Below are 23237 nucleotides of genomic sequence, written 5' to 3' on the forward strand. Positions count from 1 at the left end.
AAGGGCAGCTCGGGACAGAGGGGCAGCTCGGGACAGAGGGGCAGCTCGGGACAGAGGGGCAGCTCGGGACAGAGGGGCAGCTCGGGACAGAGGGGCAGCTCGGGACTGAGGGGCAGCCCGGGACCGAAGCAGCCCGGGACCGAAGCAGCCCGGTACTGAGGGGAAGCCCGGTACTGAGAGGGAGCCCGGTACTGAGAGGGAGCCCAGTACTGAGAGGGAGCTCAGTACTGAGAGGGAGCTCGGTACTGAGAGGAAGCTCGGTACTGAGAGGGAGCCCAGTACAGAGAGGGAGCCTACTACTGAGAGGAAGCTCAGTACTGAGAGGAAGCTCAGGCAGGTAGTAGGCTCCGGTAAACCCTGGCTGGCTGATGGACCTGGATGATTAAGGTTGTCTGGCCGATCTAGAAGATCTTGGCAGACTGGCACTTCTGGCGGATCCTGGCAGACTGGCACTTCTGGTGGATCCTGGCAGACTGGTGACGCTGGGCCGACTGGCGGCGCTGGGCAGACAGGAGACTCCGGCAGCGCAGGAGAGGAGAAAAGCTCTGGCTGCGCTGAACAGGCGAGGCGCACTGGACGCGCTGGGCCGACTGGTAGCACTGGTGGCGCTGGACAGACAGGAGACTCCGGCAGCGCCGGAGAGGAGAAAGGCTCTGGCTGCGCTAAACAGGCTGGAGACTCCGATAGCACAGGAGGGGAGAAAAGCACTGGCTGTGCTGAACAGGCGATGCGCACTGGACGCGCTGGGCCGACTGGGAGCACTGGTGGCGCTGGACAGACAGGAGACTCCGGCAGCGCAGGAGAGGAGAAAAGCTCTGGCTGCGCTAAACAGGCTGGAGACTCCGATAGCACAGGAGAGGAGAAAAGCACTGGCTGCGCTGAACAGGCGAGGCGCACTGGAGGCCTGGTGCGTGGTGCTGGAACTGGTGGTACTGGCGCGAGGAAACGCACAGGAAGCCTGGTGTGGGGAGCTGCTACCGGAGAACTGGTGTGTAGAGGTGGCTCTGGATAGACCGGACCGTGCAGGCGCACTGGAGCTCTTGAGCACCTAGCCTGCCCAAGCTTACCTGGCTCGATGCCCACTCTAGCCCGGCAAATAGGAAGGGCTGGTATGTGTCGCAGCTGGCTCTGCACCCGCACTGGAAACACCGTGCGCTCCATAGCATAACACGGTGCCTGCCCGGTCTCTCTAGCCCAACGGTGAGCACAGGGAGTATGCGCAGGTTTCCTACCTGGCATAACTATTCTCCCTTTTAGCCCCTCCCAATATTTTTTTGGGGGTGACTTTCCGGTTTCCAACCGCGTCGCCGTGCTGCCTCCTCATACATGCGCCTCTCCGCTTTAGCTGCCTCTATTTCCTCCTTGGGAAGGCGATATTCTCCCGGCTGCTCCCAGGGTCCTTGACCGTCTAATTCCTCCTCCCATGTCCAAATCTCCAAATGATGCAGTCTCTCCCATTGCAACTGCTCTTCACGATTAACAGGGAGAGTAGGCTCAGGTCTATTCTCTGACTCAGCCACTCTCTCTCTGCGCTTTCCCCCTTTACCTACGGTTTTCGCTCTGTATAGCAATGCTTTCCTTCTCAATTCCATACGTGTATAGCCCTCTTCGCATTGCTGTAGGGAATCCCAGGCGGGCTCCTGCACTCGCTCTGGGTCAGCCGCCCACCTGTCGATTTCTTCCCACGTCGTATAATCCCTGCTTCTGCCGTCCATAGCGTCCTCCTTTAGCTCCTGCCAGTTCACACGCTGCTCGGTCTGTGAATGGTGGGTGATTCTGTAATGATATTCGTCTGCTGTTTGAAGAGAGTCAGACCGAAATGCAGCGTGTAGGTTACTCATGACTTTAAATGAAGAAAATAGCGGTACATGAAATAACTGAAAATACGAAAACAACGAGTGAAACTAATACAGCCTATCTGGTGACTAACACAGAGACGGGTACAATCGCCCACGAAATACAACGCGCACTCAAGCTACCTAAATACGGTTCCCAATCCGAGACAACTAGAATCAGCTGACTCCAATTAGGAATCGCCTCAGGCAGCCAAGCCTAACTAGACACACCCCTACTAATACACACTCCCAATTAATACAAACCCCAATACGAAATACAACATATAAACCCATGTCACACCCTGGCCTACCCAAACATATAACAAAAACACAAGATACAATGACCAAGGCGTGACATAAAGTTGTTAAAAAAATTGGAATTGTTTGTGAACCGCACATCACTAGTTTAATTGCCAAATTATTGAATACAATAAACAATGTTAAACATTGTGTTTTTACTAAATATTTGTGTTACATCAACATATTTAATCATATCAGTAAATCCAACATGGCTATTATTATTTCTCTGGACTTTATGTTTTTAAATAATAAAAAAAACAGGTAATTCAATATACTCAGTAATATTACTGTGTTACCCATATTTTTGTAGATTCATTTTTACAGTGTACATTAATTTAGTGGAGTTTGGGTTTGTTTGGTTTTTGTTTAGGTTTGTTTTGTCTAGTTCCCACCCCAGACGAAAACTAACCGGATTCCTGCCAGGGCTCTTGTAGTTAGACGAGTTTGACTGTGGTGGTGGTGTTCTTGCTCTAGACACAGTGTTATGTCTGGACGAATGTTGAGTCTGTCTGCAGCTGTGGCTGACAGGCATGGCACGTTTTTCAGCGCTGGAGAAACTTGGCAGCAAACTGTTTATAGATGAGGCTGCCATGCTAGCAAACGTCTGTGTTCCCTCCAAGAGAAAGTTTACACAGCGCAGACCTGGAACATAAAACCTAGCACCTGTAGCAGCACCTGGAAATGGCCTCTCTTAATCAGCATTTTAGGCCCATGCAGTCATTAGTTGTTCTGTTCCAACAAGCTTTTAAAGTCAACAGTAGAGCAGACTGTTGGGTTTTTATTATCAGAGTGAAAGTGAAACATTTTCGCTTGATGTCTTGAACTTTCTATCCTCATAAGAATCCCTTCCTTTATATGGCCAGGTTATATAAGTAGTAGTAGTATGTTTTCCCTGCAATAGGCCTGTCATGTCTTATGTCTGGACACCCGTTGGAAAGATTTATTGTAGGGAGGCACTCACAGTGGACATGTTTTAGGTTTGGATGTCTATGTGTATGGATGTTGTTAGGGGAGACAAAGCAGATCCACCCTATTCAGACTGTAGCCAATATAATAATTATGTCTAGCACCACCCCAAACGGGAGTGACTGTCAGACAGAGTGAGGGGTGCTGGAGCTAGCCAAGCGCTGGATGACTTGCTCTTTGCTCCCCAGTCTGGCTCTTCTTTTATCTTATTCAAATGAAGGGGGGTGCGGATGTGTGCCCTTGGCGACAACAGATAAATTAGGTGGTGAGTCTGTGACCGGGGAAGGCGAACCGAGTGCTAGCTCCCTTTGGCTAGAATGACAATGAGCGACAGGCCAGCTGATAACAAGGTTCGATTTTCATACGCTTTAGACATCTAGGTCTGTGCGTACCTGCCGGCAGGTGAGGCAGACTCGTGCCTGCGGTGGGCAGAGGTGCTTGTGCACTAATCGTCCGCTGAGCTGTGAAGGATGGCACAGAGGAGGAAACTCCATTTGAGATTACGCCATGATGCTTTTAAAACATAGGGAGCAGACGTTGCAGACAGCTCTTAAGCTTCCCTTTTCGATCTTTAGGAAGAGATGGTTATTTGTGTCTGTTTAATACCACTATTGTCAGCTCCATATTGCGATGTTGCTATCTATTCATCCATGTTTCAAGGGTGGTGAATCACATGGAGGGTATGTACTGTATGACTATACCTTACAGTACACACACACAACTCCAGACTATACAGGCGCTAACCGGCAACCTTCCCTCCAACCCATGGTCTGTCTCGCCCGAACTGGACCTTTTGAAACTCCCCTTTCTGTCCTGTAGCCACAGAACCAAGCAGCCTTATTTTTCCCATTTCCAGGGCTCCTTCACCCATCCAACTCCTATTTGCTTTAGGACACTCTTGTAGAAGTAGTCAAGTTAATCCAGTAGCCCGGCTCATCCTTTGTCCTTCCCCTCACTTGTTTGTTTCAGTAATTTGCCAGCCAGGCCTCCACGTGTCTTCTAATAGATGGGGTGTGGAGTTAGGGGCGAAATTAGGTGGGGCGGAAGATGGGGGATGCAGTCTAGGATTCCCTGAAGCTGCCAGGTCTGTCTGGTCTGGGAGAGGATGGGGAGGGGGCGACATCTCCCATGGGACGAATCCGAGATGAGAGAGAAAATATGTGTTTATTTTGTTTATCCTCTGACGCAAACTGTCAGCGAGTGGTGAGTCCCAGACATATTTCACGAGTTTGAAGGGGCACAGACATGGTGAATATGGTAAAGATGGCATGGGTGTCATGTTTTGCCCCTGGCACCTTGACCTGGTTATGACGAGACTCGAGTCCCCCCCCCCCCCCCCCAAAGAGAATTCACTCTTCAAAGCCTGACCGATTCAGACAAGCGTTGGCCACAGTCACAGATCGAAAGTGGGTTAGCACAAGCTGTGCACTGGAACAAACATTGGCTGTGCTTCCTCGGGTTTGCTTTTCTTCCTTATGGGTCATTCCACCTCAAAGCAGAAGAGGAAGATTGTGCTTTTACCATTGAAGAGGCCAACATTGAAACTATTAGAACTGCTGTAGCCTAATGGTTTATCTAATCCAAACCAAAGGAAATTAACCACACTTAGAGGAGCTGTTTCCTGGACATGGGTTAAGCCTAAGAGAAGGACAAACTGAATTGCTTTCATGGAGGAATGCCTTGATTTGTGAGGATGCCCATATAATTGAATTTCATTATGTGCAAAAGCTGTTGGTTTACTACCCAAAGTTGCAAAGAAAATGTTGTGATCCATTTAATAAACACAAGAGACTAACAATATTGATAATAAGGTGTGGCAGACATCTACAGTCGTGGCCAAAAGTTTTGAGAATGACACAAATATAAATTTTCACAAAGTCTGCTGCCTCAGTTTGATGACAATCTGCACATACTCCAGAATGTTATGAAGAGTGATCAGATGAATTGCAATTAGTCCCTCTTTGCCATGCAAATGAACTGAATCACACAAAAAAATGTCCACTGCATTTCAGCCCTGCCACAAAAGGAACAGCTGACATCATGTCATTGATTCTCTCATTAACACAGGTGTGAGTGTTGACGAGGACAAGGCTGGAGATCACTCTGTCATGCTGATTGAGTTCGAATAACAGACTGGAAGCTTCAAAATGAGGGTGGTGCTTGGACTCATTGTTCGTCCTCTGTCAGCCATGGTTACCTAAAAGGAAACATGTGCCGTCATCATTGCTTTGCACAAAAAGGGCTTCACAGGCAAGGATATTGCTGCCAGTAAGATTGCACCTAAATCAACCATTTATCGGATCATCAAGAACTTCAAGGAGAGCGGTTAAATTGTTGTGAAGAAGACTTCAGGGCACCCAAGAAAGTCCAGCAAGCGCCAGGACCATCTCCTAAAGTTGATTCAGCTGCTGGATCAGGGCACCACCAGGAATGGCAGCAGGCAGGTGTGAGTGCATCTGCATGCACAGTGAGGCGAAGACTTTTGGAGGATGGCCTGGTGTCAAGAAGGGCAGCGAAGCCACCACTTCTCTCCAGGAAAAACATCAGGGACAGACTGATATTCTGCAATAGGTACAGGGATTGGACTGCTGAGGACTGGGGTAAAGTCATTTTCTCTGATGAATCCCCTTTCCGATTGTTTGGGGCATCAGGAAAAAAGCTTGTCCGGAGAAGACAAGGTGAGCGCTACCATCAGTCCTGTGTCATGCCAACAGTAAAGCATCCTGAGACCATTCCTGTGTGGGGTTGCATCTCAGCCAAGGGAGTGGGCTCACTCACAATTTTCCTAAGAATACAGCCATTAATAAAGAATGGTACCAACACGTCCTCCGAGAGCAACTTCTCCCAACCATCTAGAAACAGTTTGGTGACGAACAATGCCTTTTCCATGATGGAGCACCTTGTCATTGTGATAACTAAGTAGCTCGGGGAACAAAACATCAATATTTTGGGTCCATGGCCAGGAATCTCCCCAGACCTTAGTCCCATTGAGAACGTGTGATCAATCCTCAAGAGGCAGGTGGACAAACAAATACCCACAAATTCTGACAAACTCCAAGCATTGATTATGCAAGAATGGGCTGCCATCAAGCAGGATGTGGCCCAGAAGTTAATTGACATCATGCCAGGGCGGATTGCAGAGGTCTTGAAAAAGAAGGGTCAACACTGCAAATATTGACTCTTTGCATCAACTTCATGTAATTGTCAATGAAATGCTTGTAATTATACTTCAGTATTCCATAGTAACATCTGAAAAAAATATCTAAAGACACTGAAGCAGCAAACTTTGTGAAAATTAATACTTGTTTCATTCTCAAAACGTTTGGCCACGACTGTAGTGGGTAAAACCTACTTTCACAATAATTTATAGTAAATAATGCAAGCAACTACAATGGTTAATTTCTCTAAACAGGGTGGAAAAACCCACCAGATTCACAGGGAATACATTACATAGGATGAGGACGCAATACTCCAAGAAGCAGCTCGATACTACTTGTCAGACATGTAGAACTAATACTGTATACTGGTTGTTGGGGTGGGATTGGCGTGGGGCGTCCATGGGGGATTTTGACAATTTAATGTCTTACCCAATGGTAAGAAGAAGTTTGGTCCAAATCGCATGTTCAGTACTATATCCAATTCGGATATTCAGTACTATATTTAGTGAATAGTAAATGGATCCTATAAATCACGGCAGCCAATTTGAGTGCAAACAATTAGCTTAATTTCTCAGAGATCAAATAAAATGTAAAGAAAATAATGTTGCAGGAATGCTAGTCTTATCTGTTTCTAACTACAGAAATGATTTCAGAACAATCTGTGATGGTGGGTGTCATGACACGACTCTAATACCAGTCTGTGTGGGTTTTTTCTAAGCCGTACCTTGAAATCAAGAATCTCTATTTATCTAGTTGCAAAGTCTGTAGGCCTTTCCCTGTCCTGGTATTGCATTCAGATTATACATTTCCTTCATTCCTGGTTTAGGATCAGTTCTTAGTTAAGCCACAGCGTTGCGTTCCTACTGTGGACGGGACTATGTTGCACTTTGGAGAACAGTTGCTTTTTGCAATTCATTTGGTTCTTGAGGTAGTTTTGTTGCCCTTCATTGGACTGGGATTGTGTGCTGCCTGGTGTAACTTGGCATAGTGCATGAGGGTTAGTGTAGCCTAATCGATGGGCCCACAACCCCTGTATCTTGATGGCTAAGTGTCTTCCACACACATGACTGGAATGACGGTTCGAGTCCCTTCCTGGTGCTTCATTGCAGTGGCTTTAGTTTTTCTCTCTGTTTTACAATTCCGTTCTTGTAAAGATATATTGGCCCGAAATACATTTTAAATCCATTCATGGGACAAATGTGGTGAAATAAACGTCAACTGAAAAAGCACTGCACTCCATATCATTATGTCACGTCTGCCTGCTTATCTCCCTTATAGTGTTTGTGTGTGTTATGTCCACTTAGTGTGTGTGTGTATTCCCATACTGTGCGTCCGGTTCGCCTCAGTTGGTAGAGCGTGGCACTTTCAATGCCAGGGTTGTGTGTTCGATTCCCATGGGGGACCAGTATGAAAAATGTATACACTCACTACTACTGTAACGCGGCTCTGAATTAGAGCATCTGCTAAAATGACAAAAGCATTTATGTAAACATGTGTTTCTGAATGGCTCTTAACTAGGCATATGAGTCTCATATACAGCAGCTCAGTAAAACTGTGTTTGAATGGGTGTGGGTTGCTTCGGTGTCTGGAAATGCTTAACAGACACGCCGGGCAGCAATTGAAACTAGCTCTGAGATGTTAAGCTATTTCTGAAAACATAAAATACAGAGGCAGAGATTTTAAAGAGCAACAATTCTGGTTTTGTTTGTCTTAATGGTCCCCTTTCCTCCTGACTAGATGACAACCATAGTTCCACTAGACCTGTTTTCCGACAGCTGTTGTCTGGACTCACCGCTCATTCTATCAAATCCATTTAGACTCCTTCATGCGTGCCCCTGTTGTTTGGGTTGATATAATTACTCTAACTTGAGTTTGATTAAAGCACAGTCAGCTTTGTTTATTGAACATTTTCTCCCCCCAAGACTTGTCCAAACAAAGACCCCAGGAAGGTTTCCCATTACGTTGGGCCTTTTCACCCTCTCTCTTTCTCCCCCACCCACCACCTAACCCACTAGACATGTGTGAACATAGACTCACAAACACCTATGAAGTTCACCAAAGCTCCAGCCATAAGCTGGGTGTTGGGTGGTGCATGCTTTGCTTGCAGTTCAATTGGCTCTTCTGAGAAAGCGTAGTCTCAGAATTTCACTGAAAGCTCCACATACTGGTATTGATTTTTACAATATAGTTTTTAACAATGTTTAGATACAATGCCAACAAAAATGTAAAGTTATAGAAGTCAGACTACTTCACTGTATGTTTTCTCCTAGTTTGGTTGAGTATAAATTGACAAAAATATTGTCATATAATATTTGGGACATATCGCCCAGCCCTACTGACTAACCTCTAAGTTCCCAACTTTTTGACTGAGCTGATCAGTGTTAGCATCTACGCTATAATTTCCCTATATAAGGCAAAAGGTGATTCCTCACAAACAAAAAAGACCATGCTTTTATTGATTTTCACAAAATGTAACCCATAGAAGGGTCCCTTTGGAGGAAATATTGTTGACTTATTTGACATTTGTAACTTAAAGCATAATTGAGAAATAATTAATTGAAGTTGCAATATTTGTGACATTTTGGCCTTACCCAGACCTCCTTTAAAACTCCATAATGTTTGTAGGTTCTAGAAAGATTGGTGTTTCCCGCTTTCTCTGTAATATGAGTATTTTTATTTCAATAACAATTTTCCTACATTTAATATTTCAATATTGAAAAATATATTTTCAATATTCATGTTTTTATTTTCCGTTATTCATAAATGAATGTAATTAAACAAAATTGTTATTGAAATCAAAATACTACTCATATTACAGTGCAGGTTCATATGACATAAATGTTTGCTTTGTAGCACCTACAGATGAAGTCTGAAAGGAGGCCTGGGTAAGGCCAAAATGTCACAAATATGTCAACAATCCTTCCTCCAAAGGACTGTTCTATGGATAACATTTTGTTACATCATGGCTTTTTTTCCTTTTAGTTTTGTGAGAAATCACCCGAAAGCTAAATAATTCACTTAGCCCAACTTCCCCCTTGCCACTCCTTTTTTTCCTCACCCGTATCAATAGTGTGAGTATACCCAGTCTAAAGTTCCCACACTTGTTAGTTGTGTGACTGTGGCTCCAAAGTCAATGAAAAGTGATGTGCTTTGTCATCCCCCCCTTGTGTCTCTCTATCACTCTTCTCTGTCTAGGTCTCTCGCTGCTCTGCCCTTCTCAGTGACTCTGCACAGTGCAAACGTGCCCTGTCTGCTCTGAGTATTGCAACCCCTTTCAACACAGTCTTTTCTCATCTACAACCCCCTCTGTCACAGACACACACGGACATGAGCACACACACCCCTCCTTCCTGCCCATGTGAACAGACAGTTTTACAGACTGATAACCCCCACCCTTCCTTGTACACACACACACACAATCTTCTATCTTGCCACTCCCAACTTCCCACGACTAAAGGCCTCGGCATGCTTCGGTTTGGCATGCACCTAACACCGAACGAGTGCGCTCGCTTACTCCCTTAAAATACTTTTGTTTGAAAAATGAGAAAAGGTACTGTTTGTCCATCTGTTTTTTACTGAGGAGATCTTAGTCATACAATTTTTCATCAAACTAAAATGGAAAACGAGTCATCTATTGTTGAATGACAACAAACACTTGAAGACTGTTGACCAATGACCAAGGAAGGGGCGTAGACTTTCTGCACGAACAGCTGAAAAAAAACCTTGCCAAAGACTAAAATGAACATAACTTCATAAAATGTCTTCACATAATATATGTACTTTCTGTTCCAAACTGTTTTGGATGAGAAGTGCATAGACCTTTTGGGGGCCGGGTGATTCAAAACAACAACAAAACAATAATGCAACTGTGGTCATAGACTCGTTGAGCAATTGTTAAATGTAATGTAAATGTAAGAGGGGAAAGCAGCACAAACTATTTTGAACTGGAATAAATGCTGCCCTTCAGATTGATTTATATAACCCTTCTTACAACAGCTGATATCTCAAAGTGCTGTACAGAAACCCAGCCAAAAACCCCAACAGCAAGCAATGCAGGTGTATGTCACGTTCTGACATTAGTTCCTTTTTTATGTCTTTATTTTAGTTGGTCAGGACGTGAGTTGGGGTGGGCATTCTATGTTGTTTTTCTATGTTTTGTTCTGTTGTTATATTTCTATGTGTTTGGCCTAGTATGGTTCTCAATCAGAGGCAGGTGTCAGTCTCTGATTGGGAGCCATATTTAGGTAGCCTGATTTCTATTGTGTTTTGTGGGTGGTTGTATCCTGTGTTAGTGTTTTCACCATACAGGACTGTTTCCATAGCCGCAGGCAGAACAGTTAAAACTGGAGCAGCAGCACGGCCAGGTGGACTGGGGACAGCAAGGAGTCATCATGCCAGGTAGTCCTGAGGCATGGTCCTAGGGCTCACGTCCTCTGAGAGAGAGAGAGAGAGAGAAAGAAAGAAAGAAAATACTTAAATTCACACAGGACACCAGATAAGACGGGAGAAGTACTCCAGATATAACAGACTGACCCTAGCCCCCCGACATCTAAACTACTGCAGCATAAATACTGGAGGCTGAGACAGGAGGGGTCAGGAGACACTGTGGCCCCATCCGATGATACCCCCCGAACAGGGCCAAACAGGCAGGAGATAACCCCACCCACTTTGCGGGAAGAGGGATATCTTCAACCACCAACTTACCATCCTGAGACATGGCCGAGTATAGCCCAAAAAGATCTCCGCCACGGCACAACCCAAGGGGGGCGCCAACCCAGATAGAAAGATCACGTCAGTGACTCAACCTACTCAAGTGATGCACCCCTCCTAGGGATGGAATGGAAGAGCACCAATAAGCCAGTGACTCAGCCCCTGTAATATGGTTAGAGGCAGAGAATCCCAGTGGAGAGAGGGGAACCTGCCAGGCAGAGACAGCAAGTGCAGTTCGTTGCTCCAGAGCCTTTCCGTTCACCTTCACACTCCTGGGCCAGACTACACTCAATCATATGACCTACTGAAGAGATGAGTCTTCAGTAAAGACTTAAAGGTTGAGACCAAGTCTGCGTCTCTCACATGGGTAGGAACTCTATAGGAGAAAGCCCTGCCTCCAGCTGTTTGCTTAGAAATTCTAGGGACAATTAGGAGGCCTGCGTCTTGTGACCGTAGCGTACGTGTAGATATGTATGGCAGGACCAAATCGGAAAGATAGGTAGGAGCAAGCCCATGTAATGCTTTGTAGGTTAGCAGTAAAACCTTGAAATCAGCCCTTGCCTTAACAGGAAGCCAGTGTGGGGAGGCTAGCACTGGAGTTCTGGTTCTAGTCAGGATTCTAGCAGCCGAATTTAGCACTAACTGAATTTTATTTAGCACTTTATCCGGGTAGCCGGAAAGGAGAGCATTGCAGTAGTCTAACCTAGAAGTAACAAAAGCATGGATTCATTTTTGGACAGAAAGTTTCTGATTTTTGCAATGTTACGGAGATGGAAAAAAGCTGTCATTGAAACAGTCTTGATATCTTCGTCAAAAGAGAGATCAGCGTCCAGAGTAACGCCGAGGTCCTTCACAGTTTTATTTGAGACTACTGTACAAGCATCAAGATTAATTGTCAGATTCATCAGAATATCTCTTTGTTTCTTGGGACCTAGAACAAGCATCTCTGTTTTGTCCGAGTTTAAAAGTAGAGAGTTTGCAACCATCCACTTCCTTATGTCTGAAACACAGGCTTCTAGCGAGGGCAATTTTGGGGCTTCACATTGTTTCATTGAAATGTACTGCTGTGTGTCATCCGCATAGCAGTGAAAGATAACATTATGTTTTCGGATGACATCTCCAAGAGGTAAAATATATAGTGAAAACAAAATGGTCCTACAACGGGGAACACCAAAAATTACAGTTGATTTGTCAGAGGACAAACCGTTATCTTTCCGACAGATAAGATCTAATGCAGGCCAGAACTTGTCCCTGTAGACCAATTTGGGTTTCCAATCTCTCCAAGAGAATGTGGTGATATATGGTATCAAAAGCAGCACTAAGGTCTAGGAGCACGAGGACAGATGCAGAGCCTCGGTCTGACGCCATTAAAAGGTCATTTACCACCTTCAAAAGTGCAGTCTCAGTGCTATGATGGGGTCTAAAACCAGACTGAAGCATTTCGTATACATTGTTTGTCTTCAGGAAGGCAGTGTGTTGCTGCACAACAGCTTTTCTAAAAATGTTGAGAGGAATTCAAGATTTGATATAGGCCGATAGCTTTTAAGATATTTTCTGGGTCAAGGTTTGGCTTTTTCAAGAGAGGCTTTATTACTTTCAGTGAGTTTGGTACACATCCGGTGGATAGAGAGCCGTTTATTATGTTCAACATAGAAGGGCCAAGCACAGGAAGCAGCTCCTTCAGTAGTTTAGTTGGAATAGGGTCCAGTATGCAGCTTGAGGGTTTAGAGGCCATGATTATTTTCATCATTGTGTCAAGAGATATAGTACTAAACCACTTTAGTGTCTCTTGACCCTAGGTCCTGGCAGAGTTGTGCAGACTCAGGACAACTGATCTTTGGAGAAATACACAGATTTAACGAGGAGTCCATAATTTTCTTTCTAATGATCATGATCTTTTCCTCAAAGAATTGATTATTGCTGTGAAAAGTGAAAGCGATCCTCTCTTGGGGAATGCTGCTTTTTAGTTAGCTTTGCGACAGTATCAAAAACACATTTCGGATTGTATATATCAATGATGTTGCTCTTGCTGTGGGCGATTCCCTGATCCACCTCTTCGCAGACGACACCATTCTATATACTTTCGGCCCGTCATTGGACACTGTGCTATCTAACCTCCAAACGAGCTTCAATGCCATACAACACTCCTTCCGTGGCCTCGAACTGCTCTTAAACGCTAGTAAAACCAAATGCATGCTTTTCAACCGATCGCTGCCTGCACCCGCATGCCCGACTAGCATCACCACCCTGGATGGTTCCGACCTTGAATATGTGGACATCTATAAGTACCTAGGTGTCTGGCTAGATTGCAAACTCTCCTTCCAGACTCATATCAAACATCTCCAATCGAAAATCAAATCAAGAGTCGGCTTTCTATTCCGCAACAAAGCCTCCTTCACTCACGCCTCCAAGCTTACCCTAGTAAAACTGACTATCCTACCGATCCTCGACTTCGGCGATGTCATCTACAAAATGGCTTCCAACACTCTACTCAGCAAACAGGATGCAGTCTATCTCAGTGCCATCCGTTTTGTCACTAAAGCACCTTATACCACCCACCACTGCGACTTGTATGCTCTAGTCGGCTGGCCCTCGCTACATATTCGTCGCCAGACCCACTGGCTCCAGGTCATCTACAAGTCCATGCTAGGTAAAGCTCCGCCTTATCTCAGTTCATTGGTCACGATGGCAATTCATGCAGTCTCCTCTGAAAAGTTGATGTTGAGATGTGTCTGTTACTTGAACTTTGAAGCATTTATTTGGGCTTCAATTTCTGAGGCTGGTAATTGAGCTTAACCTGTGCAGCAGAGGTAACTCTGGGTCTTCCTTTCAGCTATCCTCATGAGAGGCAGTTTCATCATAGCGCTTGATGGTTTTTGTGACTGCACTTTCAGAAGTTCTTGAAATTTTCAGGATTGACTGACCTACATGTCTTAAAGTAATATTGGACTGTCGTTTCTCTTTTCTTATTTGAGCTGTTCTTGCCATTGTTCAACACTTTTGTGGTTACTACATTATTCCATGTGTGTTATTTCATAGTTTTGATGACTTCACAGTTTGTCTACAATGTAGAAAATAGTCAAAACAAAGAATAACCCTTGAATGAGAAGGTGTGTCCAAACTTTTGACTGGTACTGTATGTAAATAAAGTTTTTGTTTTTAATTTTTAATACATTTTCTAACATTTCTAAAAGCGCACCCATAACTACCACGACCAGAAGGCAGACCGCTCACAGCATGAAACCAAACCATAAAACATAAATAGCGAAAGCAAAACATACAATAGTCCCAACCTCACTCCTGATTTAGAGGAACTCAAACATTTATATTTTACATTCATTTATATAATTATTCCAACACTCTTCAACTCCACCCTTCAGACAGCCACAGATCAACCCACGTTTCCCAATAAATCGTCATTCTACCATTTCTTCTTCTTCTTCTGAAAAAATAAAAATATAATTTTTACCCAATAGCACAATGATATTTCCCATTGACTGACTGTGGCCCTGCAAATCCCCAGCAATACAGTTTGCAGGTCCAACTGCACCTGGATATTATGGGATAACAACCATTCCTGGACCAGACTCCAAAAACATTTGCATGTGCATTCCTCAAGATAAGCCATTCAGGAGCATGAAGGGGAGCGCGGCTGAATCAACAATAAGATGAACAACTTCCATTTCGTTTGCCTTTCTCATAACAATATTACTTCTCTCATGCAATGGTTCGTCTGTTCAAATGATCCAGAAACGATAGATACAATAATGCACTTCCAGTAGTCCATTTTCTATGTCGGTTGTAAAGTATTTTGTCTGTACTGTCTTTTTCGCTATGTGTTGGACCCCAGTCAGACAGACTAGCTGTCTCCATTGGTATCGACTAATAGGGTTCGTAATAAATCAAATCAAAATATAAATTAATACCAACACAAAAAGACTTCTCACAAGACACAATGTTGGTTGTAGACGATGTAGCTGGCTTCATTGTTGCTTTGATATATAGCCTCTGATATGATGTAAGCCTAGCCTATGATATAGGGTACCCAATAACACCATGTCCCTGGAATCTACATAATATAATATCCCAAATAGACATGTCAGTGGAACCAGACATTTGGCTCTGTCTATGGAACCCCCAAGGGGGGGAGACTGAGTGTTTGGGCTGGAGAGCTGAAGCCCAGCTGGATAGGGAGAGAGGGGGCCTAGGGAGGGGGGTGAAGAAAGGGAGAAAGCAAGCCAGTGGGCACTGCGATGTGGTCCTATAACTAGGCCACTCCGGAACATTCAATATTATCTTGGTAAGCATCTCCAGTATATATTTGGCCTTGTGTTTTATGTTATTGTCCTGTTGAAAGGTGAATTTCTCTCGCAGTGTCTGGTGGAAAGCAGACCGAGCCATTATCTTTGTTTTTATCCTAAAAAAAACTCCCTAGTCCTTACCAATGACAAGCATACCCATAACATGATGCAGCCACCACCATGCTTGAAAATATGAAGAGTGGTACCAAGTGTTGTGTTGGATTTGCCCCAAACATAACGCTTTGTACTGAGGACATAAAGTTAAATAAATAAAGTAATAAAGACAAAGTTAATTTATTGGCCAATTCTTTTCTGCAGTTTTACTGTAGTGTCTTATTGCAAACATGATGCATGTTTTGTAATATTTGTATTCTGTACAGGCTTCCTTCTTTTCACTCTGTCATTTAGGTTAGTATTGTGGAGTAACTGCAATCTTGTTGATCCAGCCTGTGTTTCTCCTATCCCTGTTTTAAAGTCACTGTTGGCCTCATGGTTTCCTTCCTCTCCAGCAACTGAGTTAGGAATGACGCCTGTTTCTTTGTAGTGACTGGGTGTATTGATATCTTCACCATGCTAAAAGTGATATTCAATGTCTGTTTTTGTCTTTTGTCTACCAATTGTCTACCAATTGGTGCCTTTTATTGGAAAACCTCCCTGGTCTTTGTGGTTGAATCTGTGTTTGCAATTCACTGCTCGACTGAGGGACCTTTACAATTATTGTATGTGTAGGGTACAGAGATGAGGTAGTCATTCAAAAATGTTAAACACTATTACTGCACACAGAGTGAGTCCGTGCAACTTATTATGTGACTTGTTTATGCAAAATTTCAGGCTTGCCATAAAGGTGCTGAATACTTATTGACTCAAGACATTTCAGCGTTTTGTCTTTTATTTAATTGTAAAAACATAATTCCACTTTGACCTTATGGGGTATTGTGTGTAGGTCAGTGACACAATATTTCAATTGAATCCATTTTAAATTCAGGCTGTAACACAACAAAATGTGGCCAAACTTTATGAATGCACGGTATTTGTGTTTCTTTTCCATAACTGTTGACTTTAATAACTTGAGGAATACTAGTAACATACTTTGTATTATCTGCAGGTTTGTGTATTTAAGGTTGTAAATAAATGTGTTACGAAGAAGTGTAATTTACAGTATTATTATTAAATGTATAGGAATGTGCTTTGCAGTGGTAATTCTGGTAATTTCCTTTCTCTCATATTTCAAGTAAAATTAACTCAATCAAAAAAAAACAGGCTAGACTCAATGGCTTGGGCCACATTGGAGCTCTCCTTTTTTCACCCTCCTCATCCCTCTCTTTCAGTCTTTCTCATATCATTATCCCCTCCATCTTTGACCCATCTGTCTGTCTGTGGTCTGTCCTACCACTCCCCCTAAACCACTCTCTCCCTCTGGAAAACGAGGTCTGTTTGTTCTCTTTTCTTGCCTCCTCCCTCTACTTGTCCCCCATATTTGTGAGCGAGAGGGAGGGGGGTTGCAGGAAGTCAGCTGTTGTGTCTGTCGAGGAATGTGTGTGAGAAAAAGTGGGGACAAGGCTGCAGACCTTTGTGAGTCGCAGTGTGTGTGTCATCTCGCTCACCAAAGTTCAGGTATTAGTTAGTAGGTAACACGATGCAGCCGGTTTCAGGAGGTCCCCACCACCACTCTAACTGTGTTCAAACTCCATGTAGCGGTGAGTTGTGCATTCTTGGATTGGGGATTTTAATATTTGTGTATCTTGTATTTTAATGATTGTGTAAAGTTCATAATGCATTTGTAGTTTTTATTCCCAAGTCAAAAGTGTAACGCGATGAGTCTTTGTGCTCATTTTCTAAACTTTCTCGAATTTCAGTTTATTCTCCAATTGTGTGGTTGTCTGTGTTTAGCTACTGCGATAAAAGCCTTTGTTAATGTCTGAGGATGGCAAACTCTCCTTGAATACAGCTGCAAGTCAGACAACGTTGTGTAATAGTTGCTGGTAAGAGTTATGGAATTTTGCAACAAACTATTATCAAGTCTGTCTAGCCTGCGAGAGCATTTCAGTATCTGGGTTATGTGCACACTCTTTGCATAGCTTGGTCTCTTTGTCATCTTGAATAGAATAGACTGTTTCACAGAGGAAGCTACTGTGTTATCTTATTTTTTTGCTTATCTGTTTAGTTAGGCTGTCTGTGTTTGATGGAAGTAGTTGCTTGGGACAAATGTCCCTGCTGGGTTTTTTATGTAGGGCTGTCCGTAAACTTTCTCTCACTCTTTCTCTCTGACTGATGAAGTGTCACAAAGTGTGTCTGAGTTAGTTTGTGTGTGTGTGCGTGTGTGCGTGCGTGCGTGTGTGCATGCTCCGTCTGTCTGGGGTCACATGGGGGAGGGGAAGGTCAGGCTGTCCTGCCCTGTCTCCAAACAAAGATTGCTCTGTCTGTCTGCATCGACACTGTTGTGAACTCTGCTGGGGAAAAGAGCTCCCATCGCCTCAGGATCAATAGAGCCTCTAAGCGGACCACTAACTTCACTCTTTTCACTTCACATGCACAGACAGAAAGACAAACAGAGACGCACAGGCACAAACATACTGTACACAAACACCTTTGGAGTGAATCACTATGGTGATGATCACTGGTGATATTCAAACATAAGACATTAAACATTTCACAGTGAGGTCTACACCTGTTGTATTCGGCGCATGTGACAAATACATTTGCTTTGATTTTAATGGATTCTGTTGGTATTTTCCAGGAAGTAAATAACAAACTTTTCACTGGAAGCAGCCAATCAAATTAAATAACATTTTATTTGTCACATGTGCCAAATACAACCTTACAGTGAAATGCTTATGTTTGAATATCATCTTACCGTGTAATGCTTACTTACAAGCCCTTAACCAACAATGCAGTTGAAGAAATAGAGTTAAGAAAATAAACTAAATAAAATCAAAAACAAAAACAAGATTTACATAACAGTAATGAGGCTATATACAGGGGGTAGTCCGGGTGGCCATTTGATTGTTCAGCAGTCTTATGGCTATGCGGTAGAAGCTGTTAAGGAGCCTTTTGGTCCTACTTGGCCATGCGGTAGCAAAGTCTATGACTTGGGTGACTGGAATCTTTGACAATTCTTTGGGCCTTCCTCTGACACCGCCAAGTATATAGGTCCTGGATTTCAGGAAGCTTGGCCCCAGTGATGTACTGGCCCATACGCACTACCCTCTGTAGCGCCTTATGGTCAGATGCCCTCTTCACAACTGTCTTGGTGTGTTTGGACCATGATAGTTTGTTGGTGATGTGAACACCAAGGAACATGAAACTCTCGACCCGCACCACTTCAGCCCAGTCGATGTTAATGGGGGCCTGTTCGGCCCTCCTTTTCATATACTCCACGATCAGCTCCACTGTCTTGCTCACATTGAGGGAGAAGTTGTTGTCCTGGCACCACACTGCCAGTTCTCTGACCTCTTCCCTATAGGCAGACTCATTGTTGTCGGTGATCAGGCCTACAACTGTTGTCGTCAGCAAACATAATGATTGCGTTGGAGTCGTGCTTGGCCACACAGTCGTGGGTGAACAGGGAGTACAGGAGTGGACTAATGTTATATATATTTTTATTTAACAGGGTAGGCCATTTGAGAACAAATTCTCATTTACAACTACAACCTGGCCAAGATAAAGCAAAGCAGTGCGACATAAACAACACAGAGAATTAACAAACATACAGTCAATAATTCATTATAAAAAGTATATATACAGTGTGTGCAAAGGAGGTAGGATAAGGGAGGTAAAGGCAATACATAGGCTATAGTGGCAAAATAATTACAATTTAGAAGTTAAACACAGGAGTGATAGATGTGCAGAAGATGAATGTGCAAGTAGAGATCCTGGGGTGCAAAGGAGCAAAAAATAAATAACAATATTGGGATGAGGGAGTTGGGTGGGCTATTTACAGATGGGCTATGTGCAACGATCTGTAAGCTGCTCTGACAGCTGATGCTTAAAGTTAGTGAGGGAAATATGAGTCTTCAGCTTCAGTGATTTTTGAAATTCGTTTCAGTCATTGGCAGCAGAGAACTGTAAGGAAAGGCGGCCAAAGGATGAATTGGCTTTGGGGGTGACCAGTGAAATATACCTGCTGGAGCACGTGCTGTGGGTGGGTGCTGCTGTGGTGACTAGTGAGCTGAGATAAGGCTGGGTTTTTGCCTAGCAAAGACTTATAGATGACCTGGAGCCAGTGGGTTTGGCGACTAATATATTTAAATATATATATATATATTTCACCTTTTTAACCAGGTAGGCTACTTGAGAACAAGTTCTCATTTGCAATTGCGACCTGGCCAAGATAAGGTATAGCAATTTGACACATACAAGAACACAGAGTTACACATGGAATAAACAAAACATACAGTCAATAATACAGTAGAAAAGAAAGTATATATACAGTGAGTGCAAATCAGGTAAGATAAGGGAGTTATGGTAATAAATAGGCCATGGTGGCGAAGTAATTACAATATAGCAATTAAACATTGGAATTGTAGATGTGCAGAAGATGAATGTGCAAGTAGAGATACTGGGGTGCAAAAGAGCAAGATAAATAAATAAATACAGAATGGGGATGAGGTAGATAGATGGGCTGTTTATAGATGGGCTATGTACAGGTGTAGTGATCTGTGAGCTGCTCTGACAGCTGTTGCTTAAAGCTAGCGAGGGAGATATTAGTCTTCAGCTTTAGTGATTTTTGCAGTTCGTTCCAGTCATTGGCAGCTGAGAACTGGAAGGAAAGGCTACCAAAGGAGGAATTGGCTTTGGGGGTGACCAGTGAGATATACCTGCTGGAGCTCGTGCTACGAGTGGGTGCTGCTATGGTGACCAGAGAGTTGAATGACATTGAAGCTGGTCTGGAGGTTTGTTAACACAGTGTCCAAAGAAGGGCCAGAAGTATACAGACTAAGCACAGAAAGGGCCCAGGATGAGGATCAGCGTGGCACATGTGTTGTTGCCTACCCTTACCACCAGTGGGCGGCCCGTCAGGAAGTCCAGGATCCAGTTGCAGAGGGAGGTGTTTAGTCCCAGGTCCTTAGCTTAGTGATGAGCTTTGTGGGTACTATGGTGTTGATCGTTGAGCTGTAGTCAATGAACAGCATTCTCAAATATGTGTTCCTTTTGACCAGGTGGGAAAGGGCAGAGTGGAGTACAATTGAGATTGCGTCATCCGTGGATCTGTTGGGGCGGTTTGCGAATTGGAGTGGGTCCAGGGTTTCTGGGATGATGGATGTTGACGTGAGCCATGACCAGCCTTTCAAAGCACTTCATGGCTACCGACGTGAGTACTATGGGGCGGAAATCATTTAGGCAGGTTACCTTCGCTTTCTTGGGCACAAGAACTATGTCAACATTCACAAAGCTGTGTGAAACATGTAGGTATTACAGACACTGTTTGAAACATGTAGGTATTACAGACTTGGTCAGGGAGAGGTTGAACATTTCGATGAAGATACTTGTCAGTTGTTCTGCGCATGCTTTGAGTCCATGTCCTGGTAATTCGTCTGGCCACGCAGCTTTGTGAATGTTGACCTGTTTAAAGGTCTAGCTCACACAATCGTCCAGAACACCTGGTGCTCTTATGCTGTGTTGCTTGCCTTGAAGCAAGTTTAAAAGGCATTTAGCTCATCTGGTAGGCTTGCGTCACTGGGCAGCTCACGGCTTTCCCTTTGTAGTCTGTAATAGTTTTCATGCCCTGCCACAGCCGACAAGCATCAAGAGCCGGTGTAGTAGGATTCAATCTTAGCCCTGTGGAACGCAGTGTGGTCTACAGCTTATCATGAGTTGTTCTACCTCAGGCAAGTAATACTGCAAGACTTCTTTAATATTAAACATTGCACACCAGCAGTTATTGACAAATAGACACACACCCCCGCCCCTCGTCTTAACAGACGTAACTGCTCTGTCCTGCCGATGCACGGAGAAGCCAGCCAGCTCTATATTATCCATGTCGTCTTTCAGCCACGTCTCGGTGAAACATAAGATATTACCGTTTTTAATGTCCTGTTGGTAGGATAGTCTTAATCATAGATTCTCCAGTTTGTTTTCCAATGATTTTACGTTGGCCAATAATACAGAGGGTGGTGGTTTACCTACTGGTCTGTGAATTCTTACAATGCACCCCGCCATTCTCCCCTTTTTTCTCCATCTTTTCTTGACGCTGATGACTGGGATTTGGGCCTTGTCTTGACAAAGCAGTATATCCTTCGCGTCGGACTCATTAAAGAAAAAATCTTTGTCCAGTTTAAGGTGAGTAATTGCTGTTCTAAAGTCCAGAAGCTATTTTCGGTCATAAGAGACGGTAGCAGCAACATTATGTACAAATTGAGTTACAAACAAAGAGAAATAAACAAACAAAATAGTACAGTTGGTTAGGAGCCCGTAAAACGGCAGCCATTTTGCCAGTAGGTGTGGATAAATGTTAGCAGTTCTTAACATGATATCGGTGGGGGCCCCCCGGTCGGTAATTCAACCATGATTACTACAAGTTTAGATATCTGGCCGCCAGACTAACTTATCAATCTTTTGTTGTTGTTGCTGACATAGGCTCATTGAGTGACTGTCAGTGACTGACGTAAGAAAACAACTGCTGATGCACTACTATTCAAATTTTTAACATTAAGTCGAGACCCCGACTGAGTCCCCCTCTCCCCCCCCCCCCACCCCCGCCCCTTTGGAAATTGATCTGCGGGCCAGTTGCTCATCCCTGCCCTAGAGTCTGCAAAGCTAACATAAGGAATTGTTTTAAGATGGTCATACCAAGTGTACAAATCATTAAGGACACCTGCTCTTTCCATGACATAGACTTACCAGGTAAATGCAGGTGAAAGCTATGATCCCTTATTGATGTCACCTGTTAAATCCACTTCAATCAGTGTAGATGGAGGGAAGGAAACAGGTTAAAGAAGGATTTTTAAGATTTGAGACAATTGAGACATAGATCGTGTATATGTGCCATTCAGAGGGTGAACGGGGTATGGTTTGTGTCAAGAACTGAAACTCTGCTGGGTTATTCACTTTCAAAAGTTTCCCATGTGTGTCAAGAATGGTCCATCATCCAAAGGACATCCAGCCAACCTGACAAACTGTGGGAAGCATTGAAATCAACATGAATCAACTGTGAAACGTTTGCGAAACCTTGTAGAGTCCATGCCCCCGACGAATTGAAGATGTTCTGAGGGCAAGGGGGGGGGGTGCAACTCAATATTAGAAAGGTGTTTTTAATGTTTTGTACACTCAGTGTATTAACAGTATATATATTTAATGAAACATTCAATTTGGCCTTACTACTGTAAGCCCATAGAAATGCATTGAATAACATATTCATTTATGGCATAACAGATAGTCAGTCAAATAGAATTTCAAAAGAAAGTATATTTTGAAGTGAAATATAAGAAAGCTCAGGAAACAGTTTTCATAAATGATTTACCCATATTTAAAAAACTATTGCCTTACTTCCATACATTTTTGAAACCGATACTGGGTTATCTTCAGACTAGTCTTCTGAAGCTTTTGGGTGTCATAGAGCAAAACAACCGACATGTACGTGCTTGTGAGTCTCAGCTTTCCATGGTGGGGTCATTCTAGTCTGTAGCCCAGACCGTGCGGATTCTACAGACAGAAGTTGGCAAGTCGGCTGTACCAACTTCTGACGAGTCCCGTGACGCTTGTAGGGGTCGTATAGAGCACGGAAAAGACCATTGTGTTCGTGAGAGTCTCAGCTTTCCATAGTGGGGTGATATTAGTTTGTGGCCTAAACCAGTCGACTGATTTTCGGGATGTCTCATGGTCTGAAAAACACCACTGTAGCTCTGCCACATTCCGCCACAGAAGGCTGACGGATGTGGTGGATTGAGAAGCAGCCGATGCAACAAAAACAGCTTAAACAGAGATTTGGATGGGACATGTTTACTTTTGCTAATTTGTTTTCCACCTGG

General features: G+C 43.8%; 1 protein-coding gene across 6 annotated transcripts in view; it reads left to right on the forward strand.

Moving 5' to 3' along the window:
• The window catches only part of LOC124007674 (protein TMEPAI-like), an 85801-nt gene that overhangs the window by 57337 nt on the left and 5227 nt on the right, over window positions 1–23237 (forward strand). The window contains exon 1 of one of the 6 annotated variants that reach the window (XM_046318355.1): window positions 16817–16967. The exons of 3 other annotated variants lie outside the window; for them this stretch is intronic. In XM_046318355.1, the coding sequence (XP_046174311.1) occupies window positions 16907–16967 (61 nt within the window). In that variant the 5' untranslated portion in view covers window positions 16817–16906. Of the gene's footprint in view, window positions 1–16816; window positions 16968–20538; window positions 20582–21289; window positions 21550–23237 lie in introns of those variants that run through there. 2 more of the 6 variants (XM_046318359.1, XM_046318357.1) reach the window with 2 other exon arrangements.

The sequence above is a fragment of the Oncorhynchus gorbuscha genome, linkage group LG21 (genome assembly GCF_021184085.1).
Source record: "Oncorhynchus gorbuscha isolate QuinsamMale2020 ecotype Even-year linkage group LG21, OgorEven_v1.0, whole genome shotgun sequence".
NCBI classification, from domain to species: Eukaryota; Metazoa; Chordata; class Actinopteri; order Salmoniformes; family Salmonidae; genus Oncorhynchus; species Oncorhynchus gorbuscha.